The sequence below is a fragment of the Oncorhynchus masou genome, chromosome 15, assembly GCF_036934945.1.
Source record: "Oncorhynchus masou masou isolate Uvic2021 chromosome 15, UVic_Omas_1.1, whole genome shotgun sequence".
NCBI classification, from domain to species: domain Eukaryota; kingdom Metazoa; phylum Chordata; class Actinopteri; order Salmoniformes; family Salmonidae; genus Oncorhynchus; species Oncorhynchus masou.
Window position 1 is genome coordinate 14,250,936 of NC_088226.1, and position 12,359 is coordinate 14,263,294.

A 12,359-nucleotide genomic window follows, 5' to 3' on the forward strand; every position below is an offset into this window, starting at 1 on the left:
CTAGCCTGTGATCCAGTCGGCCCGTGTCCGTGGTGCGCTGTGTGTTTCTGTGGCCTGTGATGTTGTCTCTGAGGAGTCACAGCCTTGAGGGAGGCCCTGCAGCGGCCCGGCCTGGGGTTCCGGCCTACCTGAAACACTATCCAGGTCAGCTCTGGGCCCCTCGCTGTTCAAACACCACATGTTACTGCTGGGTCTGCTAAGTTTAGGACTCTGCCTCTGCAAAGTGCTTCAGAAAGTTTGTTTTTTTTAAGTGAAAAGAAAAATCCAACTACTAATGTACAGTACGCGCTCTGTATGAGGGTAGACGCCGGGCGGAGGGCCGGAGGTCAAATGAAAGGATAAGAAGAAGGTGTGAGTAATGTGATTGAGTTCAAGTTTAAACCAGGGAGAGGTACTGCAAAAGTCAGACGAGCCCGATAGGAATGACTGAATGGTGTCGAAAAGCAATTTGTGAATGAGGCTCGGGCGGGCTGTGGCCCTCCCCTGCTCCTGGCTCTGCTTGGCCCTCGTCGACCCTCAACCAACTGGCCAAGTCCCGTTCCCTAGACATTCTGCTCACACCAGACACAGCCTGAGCCTGCCATGTCTGACTGAGAGAAAACTGGTGATGGAAATGATTGCCAATTGCCATATGGGAAGTCTGCTTATAAATCCAATAAATAAATCTCCCCCAATCTTATTATGAGTAGGTACTCTCTACGAAAAGAACACTGTCACTGAACATTATCTCCCCTGTCTGTTTATCTAGACCAGATATTCCCAAATTTTTTCACTCACACTTATTTCCTGCAATTCTACACATTTTGTCATGGGGTGCAGAGAAAATGTTGCAGTTTTAAAGCTAATTTTCTTGCAATTCTGTACATTTTGCCTTGTCTAATATGTATTCATGTGACATTTGAATGACTCAAACATTACAACAAAATCTATGGGCTAGTTGATCTGGACAAGTGATAAATATCTCTCTAATATATAAAATGACTGATATGACAAGAGGATAACTGATGATGCACTACCCAATTTCAAAATCGCACTTTGTGCATTCCACTATTACAACTTTCAAGAGTAAGTTGAAAGCCCCTGCCGATCCCTCACCCTCGGTTTGGGAACCACTGATCTAATCTACCTCTTTAAATGCATAGTCCCAAAGATGATAGAAGGAGAAAAGAAGGAGGGAACGGCGTGCTTTTCAGAAGTCTGGAGGAGTCGATCTCGAATGGAGAGAGTAGACAGAGTGGAAGAGAGGGCAGGCAGGGGATGATTCATCCGGACTGGAGCCGGGGCTAGGGAAGGAGGGAGAGAGAGAGAGATGCCGTGATGTATTCGTTCCGTGGCTCACTTCCGCTCTCCTCTGGCACCACCACCACACCCTCCTCCCTCCTCCCCCTGCCTGGCCCTGCAGCTCTCCTGGGAGGCTGAGTAACCAGGATGAAATGCTCGGGCTCTGCCAACGTCAGCCTGAGGACCAGATGTGTGGCCTGAAGGTGGTGAGGCCGCGACGCAACGGAAACCAAATATAAACCAGTGTACCGTAACACCTCTGAAGACTCTTTTCTAATGAAGAGGGAGGAGGGGAGGGCAGAGGCATCGCCGTTAGCCGGTTAACGGGACCCACTTTCAGGCAAGCCAGGACTGGACCTGCTTCTTCCCGGTAATGCTGGCAGCTGTTGTAGACGGTCACATTGCCCGGTGGCAAACATAGCTAGGCCTAACTTCATATTGCATCTAGCAGAATGCTGAGATTTAAGTGGAAACATGGAAGGGAGAGAGAATGACGGATGTCCTCTCCTAAAATTAGTGCCCTGGCTATCTCAACACTGGAGGCATTCATCTCAGCCTGCCTGACTGTTTGGGCAGCTGTTGGGAGAGCAATTTCTTTGAATCCGGATTGTAAACATGCATGGGAAAGGTTCTGAACTGGCCTAGGCAGGGACTGCTCTGCCAGCCAAGCTTGCACAAGCGTCACAACTGAGTCATGCCTCCAACCTCAGCTGGAGCACAGGCCGTGCACAGAGCATCACTCCATAGTTTCAGCATTATGGCTGTTACGCTTCACAACCCTTCTTGGCACCGCAGAGGAAAACGTTGACGTAGTAGATGGTGGTGGTGGTGAAGATGTTGGGTGGATGTATCTGGAGAAGAGGGGAGACTCGTCACTCCTCCACCAGGCCTGTGGGTAGCTGTGGTCACCCCTGGCAGCAGCGGGGACCATTTAGCTAACAAGCTTTTAGAGAGAAAATGTTCCAACACACACGCACAGGGAGGGCTGGGAGGTCTGACCTACTGCCTCAAAGTGCGGCTTGTCAAACGCTGGACGTAACTGAGGCTACTGTGTAAACAGTGGAACTTCCCTGTAGGGCTTTCCCAGGACCAGGACTCATCTACGACACCCACCTTCCGACCCCACCCCCAAAACCACCATTGACACCATGGAAAGCTAAACATTACAGTTCACAAATCCTTTGATTTTCCTTGGGATGGACGGCCTTCGGAGTCTCTGCTGTAATGGTGCATACCACCCTGCATACCACTGCTAGCTTGCTTCTGAAGCTAAGCAGGGTTGGCCCTGGGCAGTCCCTGGATGGGAGACCAGATGCTGCTGGAAGTGTTGTTAGAGGGCCAGTAGGAGGCACTCTTTCCTCTGGTCTAAAAAAATATATCCCAATGCCCCAGGGCAGTGATTGGGGACATTGCCCTGTGTAGGGTGCTGTCTTTCGGATGGGATGTTGAACAGGTGTCCTGACTCTCTGAGGTCATTAAAGATCCCATGGCACTTATTGTAAGAGTAGGGGTGTTTACCCTGGTGTCCTGGCTAAATTCCCAATCTGACCCTCAAACCATCACGGTCACCTAATAATCCCCAATTTACAATTGGCTCATTCATCCCCCTCCTCTCCCCTGTAACTATTCCCCAGGGTGTTGCTGCAAATGAGAATGTGTTCTCAGTCAACTTACCTGGTAAAATAATGGATAAAAAAAAAAAAATCTTAGTCTGGGTCAGCTGAGGTCTAATGGTTGGCTCAGCAGGTAGTATTGACTGGTCGTATCTTTATCCAGCACATATCAGTGAGAAGGGTCAGGCCGGGAGGAAACAGGATTAGCAGTAGACAAGAAATCAATAATCAATATTTTCTGGGGAGTTGTGTCCGGTTGTAGTTAAAGGAGCTGATACAATCTCAAGTGGGAGGTGAGGCCTACTGTTTGTAGGAAAGGGTATGAACACACAATAACCTTAGTCACTGGAAACAAACCAAAGCTTGGTTTGAACAAACCCTCATCACCACTCATTCACATAGCCTCTGCTCACTGTCGTCCACATGATACAACATGGACGGCCACACAATGAATGTGAAATCAGATCATTATTGACAGGGATGTTCTTTTGAGGTTACTCTCTTTGTTCTCTTTTGAGAAAGGAAGTGTGCAGCACACTATTGGGTAAATTCATATGAACTCATTTCAAAAGCTTACAAACAGAGTTGTCAAACTATTTCATAATTTCTTGCACAAAAATGTTTTGAATAGAAATGTATATATTTTTTAAAATCTTTCACGTCAATTATCTAAAAACGTGTAAACTCCGATTTTGTTCTTACGTTGTAGCTTAGACCCTACTTCAGATCCTCTGAGGTGTTTGTGTTGTGCCGCCGTCGGTTGAGACACAACATGCTGTTGAATACAGGGTGGGTCAAATCAAATCAAAGTTTATTTGTCACGTGCGCAGAATACAACAGGTGTAGACCTTACAGTGAAATGCTTACTTACAGGCTCTAACCAATGGTGTGAGAAAAAAGGTATGTGTGTGTGTGTGTGTGTGTGTAGGTAAGTAAAGAAATAAAACAACAGTAAAAAGACATTTGAAAATAAGAGTATTAAGGCTATATACAGACACCTGTTAGTCAGGCTTATTGAGGTAGTATGTACATGTAGGTATCGTTAAAGTGACTATGCGTATATGATGAACAGAGAGTAGCAGAAGCGTAAAAAGAGGGGTTGGCGGGACACAATGCAGATAGCCCGGTTAGCCAATGTGAGGGAGCACTGGTTGGTCGGGCCAATTTAGGTTTTTTATTTTTACTAGGCAGGTCAGTTAAGAACAAATTCTTATTTTCAATGACGGCCTAGGAACAGTGGGTTAACTGCCTGTTCAGGGACAGAACGACAGATTTGTACCTTGTCAGCTCGGGGATTCGAACTTGCAACCTTTCGGTTACTAGTCCAACGCTCTAACCACTAGGCTACCCTGCCGCCCCATGAGTGCATTGTTAAAGTGACTACGCATATAAGATAAACAGAGAGTAGCAGAGGGGTTGGGACGGGGGGGAACACAATGCAAATAGTCCGGGTAAACATTTGGTTACCTGTTCAGGAGTCTTATGGCTTGGGGGTAAAAACTGTTGAGAAGCCTTTTTGTCCTAGACTTGACACTCCGGTACCGCTTGCCATGCGGTCGTAGAGAGAACAGTCTATGACTGGGGTGGCTGGGGTCTTTGACAATTTTTAGAGCCTTCCTCTGACACCGCCTGGTGTAGAGGTCCTGGATGGCAGGCAGCTTTGCCCCAGTGATGTACTGGGTCGTAAGCACTACCCTCTGAAGTGCCATGCGGTCGGAGGCCAAGCAATTGTCGTACCAGGCAGTGATGCAACCGGTCAGGATGCTCTCGATGTTGCAGCTGTAGAACCTTTTGAGGATCTCAGGACCCATGCCAAATCTTTTTAGTTTCCTGAGGGGGAATAGGCTTTGTCGTGCCCTCTTCACTGTCTTGGTGTGTTTGAACAAATCTAGTTAGTTGTTGATGTGGACACCAAGGAATTTGAAGCTCTCAACCTGCTCCACTACAGCCCCGTCGATGAGAACGGGGACGTGCTCTGTGCTCCTTTTCCTGTAGTCCACAAATCATCTACTTAGTCTTGGTTACGTTGAGGGATAGGTTGTTATTATGGCACCACCCGGCCAGGTCTCTGACCTCCTCCCTATAGTCTGTCTCGTCGTTGTCATTTCAATCATAGAAAACAAATCTGTGAATGGACCTATCCCTTCAGACTAGCTGTAGCTGGTACACCATTAAAGTGGCAATTCAATGGCAATTTTAAGTTTTAATTACTACCTCAAAGATGGCCGCCGGTCAACCCACCATCAAATGTCAAGTGGTCATGTCTATAATATTATCTATCCTTCAATGATTTCAATAGATTTCCTATGGAGGATTGACAGTAGCCTAAAATGTAAAACAACATATCCCATTCAGGTCAACATTCTCTGACATGTGGACCTCCAACTATCTTTGTGGTATTATTTGAAAGTCTAAATGTCTATTTGATTCTCATTTTAGTACATTATCAGCCAAAACATGACACCCACCTGTATTCAAAGAGCATGTTTTGTCTCAACCGATGACGGGCACAACACAAAAACCTTAGATTATGTAAAAAATAGGTTGTTAGCCGCAACATATGCAAATATGTAATAAAAAAATAAGAATTATAAAACAGTTTGACAACCCTGTTCTTAAGCTTCTAAATGATATCAATCTCCACCGTTTATCTTTTCCAGTGATGAAGACATGTCTCATGGTATGGTGGGGTATGCAAAAATAGGTCAATTTTGAGCACCTTTATCTCTTGAACGTTTTGGTATTCAGGTCCAAAAAGTCACTTTCTGAGCAACGGGCAAATAAGTATGGAAGGTTTAGTTCAAATCAAAAGGTGTGCTGTCAAAAAGTGAGTGAACTCAAATGGATTTAACCCACTGTAAGTCACAAAGGGGTAATGACAGAGAGAAGACATGATTGAGGGGCTAAGAGGGGTGGAGACAGTTTTTGGACCTGGATATGCATGGCTAGGTTTGATGGGAGGGGGTTATGCTATATGGTGGGAGGTTGAGCACAGGAGGTTTTAGGCACCTTAATTGGGGAGGACAGGGTTGTGGTAATGGCTGGAGCGGAATAAGTGGAATGGTATCAAACACATCAAACATGGGTTCCACATGATTAATGCCATTCCATTAGGTCCTTTCCAGCCATTATTGTGGGCCGTCCTCCCCTCAGCAGCCTCCACTGGGGTGGAGTGGGTCTTACTTTGAACCCATCAAGCGTCCTTAACCGAGACATACTATAATAACCCTGCATTGATTGAGGAAATGGACCATGGATGGAGTTTTTTTAGCTATCACTGCCACACAGATGGTGCATAATGATCAAGACATGGGATGTTTGCCAAGAACAACTCTCCAGTACGGACACCTCTCCGGATCCCCCTGAGCACCAGATGTTCCTCTTATCTCCGGACCAGACCAGTCTGTTAGTGCCATTGGACTGATGGGAAGAGACCTGCCTATCCATCGCAACTCAAGACCATTTCCATAAAAAAGTATCTCCCTCCAGTTTCTAAAGCAAACGTGTGTAACAGCTGGCAGACAGGAGAGATGATAGGAATGGATATAGACTATCTATCTTCAGATGTGAACAGGAGGGGAGAGTGGACTATTCGGCTGGATGGGTGCTTCATGTTCTCGTTGTGGAAGAAGACATGCTGCCCAAGTCAAGCTAAGCACTGCAAGCAATACAGAAAATATGACTGAAAGCTTAACATGAAGAAATATTGAATTAGGCCTACAACTAGAGGGCTTGTTATGCTACGGTCAGTAATACTGACTTTGACAATGAATTCTAGGTAAAGCTCCTTTTTAATGGACATGTGAGGAGGGTACAGTACGTTGTGTACTAGATTGAGGTGAAGAGGTTACCTCAATACAGGGTAACAATGACCCCTCACAAGTGGGCGGACAATGCTGAACTCTCTGTGCCCGATTAGAAGACTGACATTACGGAGAAGACAAGGCCACAGTCTTGTTTGGCATACAGTGGACGGAGGCCACAGGATCGATTCCATTCAACAGTAGGCTTTTTGGTTGCATCACACTGTGTGAGATTACTCAACGTTGCCCAGGCTTCAAAGAACAGGCCAAACACACATTCTGTCTGTCTGCGTGCCCTGTATCCATGACAGTGGAACTGTATTTTATTGTGATGGAGGGAGCAGGTCACGTGAATGACCTGACACACTCCCTGTATCCTGGAAAATGAATCAGTCAGCATGATGGTAGTAGTACCACTTCAAAACTGTAAATATGGGCTCTGTAACAAAGCTGATCTAACACAACCTCTAGTCTAGGCCTATCTTTGTGCACATAGGCCTGCTCATTCCTGCCTATGTCTGCATGTCACCATTTTAATCCATCTTGGATAGGATTCTAAAGTGGAACATGGTTATTTTTGTTGCATGGATAGACCTTGCCCCGGCCCAACTCCACATCATTTTCCTGCTGCTGAATCCATAGCCAGCCGTGAGTGTATTCATGAGCTGGTGTTCAGGGCAAAAATAAGGAAGGTGGGTAACTAGGGTGGCAAGGAGTTGTGTAGCCAGCTATACCTCTCTGTGGTGAGGAATGAAATTGGTTCATCGACTTATAGCTGCCACTTGTGTGTTGCACTTCAAAGCAAGCTGCACCATTATTTATGCTGGCTATGTAGGTTATGCTTAGTTATAACTATGTTATAACTCAGCTCACTGGTCACCATAACAACACCCACCCGTAGCACGCGCTCCAGCAGGTATATCTCACTGGTCATCCCCAAATCCAACCCCACCTTTGGCCGCCTTTCCTTCCAGTTCTCTGCTGCCAATGACTGGAACGAATTGCAAAAATCGCTGAAGTTGGAGACATATTTCCCTCACTAACTTTAAGCATCAGCTGTCAGATCAGCTCACAGATCGCTGCAGCTCTACACAGCCCATCTGTAAATAGCCCAACCAACTACCTATCTCATCCTCATATTGTTTTTATGAGCTTTTTTTTGCTCTTTTGCACACCAGTATTTCTACTTGTACATCATCATCTGTACATCTATCACTTCAGTGTTCATTTGCTAAATTGTAATTACTTCGCTACCATGGCCTATTTATTGCCTTACCTCCTTACTCCATTTGCACACAGTGTATATAGATTGTTCTATTGTTATTGACTGTACTTTGTTAATCCCACGTGTAACTCTGTGTTGTTGTATTTTGTCGCAGTGCTTTGCTTTATCTTGGCCAGGTCGCAGTTGTAAATGAGAACTTGTTCTCAACTGGCCTACCAGGTTAAATAAAGGTGAAATAAAAATAAAATAAAAAGAGAACTATGTTATAACATGTAGATGTGTCATAGTAAGCAATCAGATTGAAATACAATGTCTACTTTGTGTACTCTCAAACGTGTTCCATACAGGTTAAATAATTTTTATAAACACGTAGCGTCAGCCATTGTGGTGTGTTGTTATAAATTGGTATGTCTCCCTATGTAGCAAAATCCCATCTGACTGACATATTGGCTGTCATATGAAGATGAGAATAATACATAGGCTGTGCATAGATGCGTATGACAGGTCTTAACAACGACGTATAACTGCATCATAGGGGAGGAGGGGGCAGACAAATCATATTAACATGGTAATACTAATAATGCATGCAGATAAGGTTACTTACACGTCCGTTGCAAGTCAGATCCTCCTTGTTGCGCAACTCAAAAGATTCTTCCTCCTCTTTCTCCCCATAGTCCCGTCCGAGCAAATTGAAACCCTGCCTGCAGCACAGAAACCAACAAAATCCTTGCACAGGCATTCAAATCGGGTCAAGTCAGGTGTTTTCGACTATTCTTGTCGTAAAGTCAACATTCAACGTCTGGCCTCTGGGGTTACGCGTGTACGTCTCACAGTACGTAACTAAATCCAGAGTCGCGTGAGGATAACATCCAAGTTGAACAGCTTCTCTCCATAGACTTCCAGAGGGAATATGACAAACAGACACATACGCCAAAAGAATTGTCCAACACTAGCCTATAGAAGGAACATAGAATCTATCGAAGAGTTCAACCTGGTGAAAATTAGTCTGAAAGTTATGTCAAATCTGTCCTTCCAAAAGTCTAGTTGTTGCCTTGTCCCGAGACTTTGCTCGTATCTGAAGTCGTTGCGCAAGTTATCACAAGCTAACTAAAATACCAATGTATCTACTTTGAAGCCTAAATACCACTACTGGCTGACAAAACCATGAATATTGTAAATAAAAGACATATAAAGAAATCAATATGAGGAGCGAAATTCGTGTTGCTTGCTACTATTCACATACTACAGTGTTGTAGCTAAACTAAAGGGTAGGCAGGCGATTATGACTTACTTGACTTGAGTTTGAACAAAAGCGTGCCAGAGATCAGCCAGCCTTGAATGGGCGGGTCGAGCCGTCCCCTCATGTCGAATGCGAAATATAACTGGCTGGACTATAACACGACCAGAAAAGGCACGCCTATCTTACACGCCCCCTCTTCCAACAGACTATTGCGTCACATGCCTCTTTGATGACCTACGACTTTAGCATCCTTGCCCATCATTCTTGAGAAAATATGTTTTCTTACCATGTCTACTTTATGTTTGTGTGAAGGCTACTGTGAATACTGTGTTGGTAGGCCTAAGCCAGTACTTGTGTAAATGTGTATTTACATGCTGTTTTTTCTGGTTGATTTAGCATGTGTGCATGTGAGTTGTGCGTGTGAGTGTGTGAGTGAGTGTGTGTGCATGCCTAATGGTGATGTTAACACAGGCATTTGCCCTCAGAAACACAAGAAATGCCTCAATAGGAAGCAGATGGACTCTCTCCCTTTATTCTCTATTCCAGTAAACTCCCTTCAATGACTTCACGGGCAGTTATGGTGATCACTGATCACTAATAGACAGAGCTCTTCTTCCCAAATGTGAACAGAGAAAAGCCTGTCTGTGACTTTGTTTGGGTTTGCACTACAAGAAAGCATTTTTCTCTACTTGTGATATCAGATTGAACTCATGAGTGTATTACTTTGTGGTTGGAACTTCTTAATCATGACCACCAGATTTGATCAGAGTATATCTAGATGTGTTTTTAGCCAATATAAATTTAGCAAATTATATTTGTTGTTCTGTTCCAGAGTGAATATTGATAAGTAATTACCATACAATATAGCTTTGACACTAGACTAGACTAGTGTATGAAATTTGCTTTGAGAGCAATTCAGGAGAACTAGAAAATAACCAACACCTCAAAACTTCTATCCACATTCCCTTGACTTACATAGGCCTACAACCTCTTAAAATGGTCCACACGCACACAATGTCGCAAAGAAGGCACGACATTACCTCTTCCCCCTCAGGAGGTAGAAAATATTTGACATGGGACCTCAAATCCTCAAAAAGAGCATCTTGACTGGCTGCATCATTGCTTGGTATGGCAACTGCATCGGTCTCGATCGCATGGTGCTAGAGAGGCTGGTGTGGAGAGCCGAGTATATCACTCCCTGCCATTCAGGACCTCTATATCAGGCGGTGTGAAAGGAAGGAGAATTGTTAAAGACCCCAGCCACCCAAGCCATAGACTGTTTTCTCTGCTTCTGCACAGCAAGCAGTTCCAGAGAAACAATTCTGACACCAACAGGCTCCTGAACAGCTTCTATCCTCAAGGTGTAAGACTGCAAAATAGCTATAAGACTGCAAAATAGCTAACAAAATGTCTACACAGACTTTCTGCATTGACCCTTGAATTTTAATTTTTGCACAGACTCTATGCACACTCACAGGACTCTACACACTCACTCACACTGAGACACACACATTCATACAATCATTAAATATGCTGTTGCTACTCTGTTTATCATATATCCTGATGCCTAGTCACCTTACCCCTATACATATCTACTACTCCAGCACACTGTAAATATGGTATTGGCACTGACCCTGTATATAACTACTAACCCTGGAAATGACACTGTATATAGCTACTGACCCTGTATTTTGTTTAATTTTTATTTTACCTTTATTTAACCAGGCAAGTCAGTTAAGAACAAATTCTTATGAAGGCCTAGGAACAGTGGGTTAACTGCCTGTTCAGAATGACAGATTTGAACCTTCTCAGCTCGGGGGTTTGAACTTGCAACCTTGTCCAACGCTCTAACCACTAGGCTACCTTGCCACTCCGGCTACCCTGACCCTGTATATAGCTACTGACCCTGTATAAAGCTACTGACCCTTGAACTGACCCTGTATATAGCTACTGACCCTGGAACTGACCCTGTATATAACTACTGACCCTGGAACTGACCCTGTATATAGCTACTGACCCTGGAACTGCCCCTGTATATAGCTATTGACCCTGGATATAGCTACCGATCTTGGAACTGACCCTGTCTATAGCTACTGACCCTGGAACTGACCCAGTATATAATTACTGACCCTGGAACTGACCCTGTATACAGCCTACTGACCCTGGAACTGACCCTGTATACAGCCTACTGACCCCGTAACTGACCCTGTATATAGCTACTGACCCCGTAACTGACCCTGTATATAGCTACTGACCCCGTAACTGACCCTGTATATAGCTACTGACCCCGGAACTGACGCTGTATATAGCTACTGACCCTGGAACTGACCCTGTATATAGCTACTGACCCCGTAACTGACCCTGTATATAGCTACTGACCCCGTAACTGACCCTGTATATAGCTACTGACCCCGTAACTGACCCTGTATATAGCTACTGACCCCGTAACTGACCCTGTATATAGCTACTGACCCATAACTGACCCTGTATATAGCTACTGACCCCGTAACTGACCCTGTCTATAGCTACTGACCCCGTAACTGACCCTGTATATAGCTACTGACCCCGTAACTGACCCTGTATATAGCTACTGACCCCGTAACTGACCCTGTATATAGCTACTGACCCCGTAACTGACCCTGAATATAGCTACTGACCCAGAAACGGACCCTGTATATAGCTACTGACCCCGGAACTGACCTTGTCTATAGCTACTGACCCAGGAACTGACCCTGTATATAGCTACTGACCCTGTCTATAGCTACTGACCCTGGAACTGACCCTGTCTGTTGTTACTGACCCTGGAACTGACCCTGTATAAAGCTACTGGCCCTGGAACTGACCCTGTCTATAGCTACTGACCCTGTCTATAGCTACTGACCCTGGAACTGACCCTGTCTATAGCTACTGACCCTGGAACTGACCCTGTCTATAGCTACTGACCCAGGAACTGACCCTGTCTATAGCTACTGACCCTGGAACTGACCCTGGATATAGCTATTGACCCAGGAACTGACCCTGACTATAGCTACTGACCCTGGAACTGACCCTGTATATAGCTTACTTACTTTTTCCTGTTCTTCTTATTTATATTTCTCATTTGTTTATGTCCTACTACTACACTCCACTGCTGTCCAACCCAAACTCTAACTCTTATACTGTCCTTTTGACCCCCTCAAACACACACACACACACAC

The 12,359-nt window shown here is 44.9% G+C and overlaps 1 protein-coding gene across 2 annotated transcripts in view; it reads right to left on the reverse strand.

The window, feature by feature from the left end:
* The window catches only part of LOC135555701 (unconventional myosin-X-like), a 54,074-nt gene extending 44,873 nt beyond the window's left edge, over window positions 1-9,201 (reverse strand). For both annotated transcript variants that reach the window (XM_064988377.1, XM_064988376.1), the window contains exon 1: window positions 8,527-9,201. In XM_064988377.1, coding sequence (XP_064844449.1) covers window positions 8,527-8,661 — 135 coding nt within the window. In that variant the 5' untranslated portion in view covers window positions 8,662-9,201. The remainder of the gene's footprint in view (window positions 1-8,526) is intronic.
* Window positions 9,202-12,359: the final 3,158 nt, after the last annotated feature.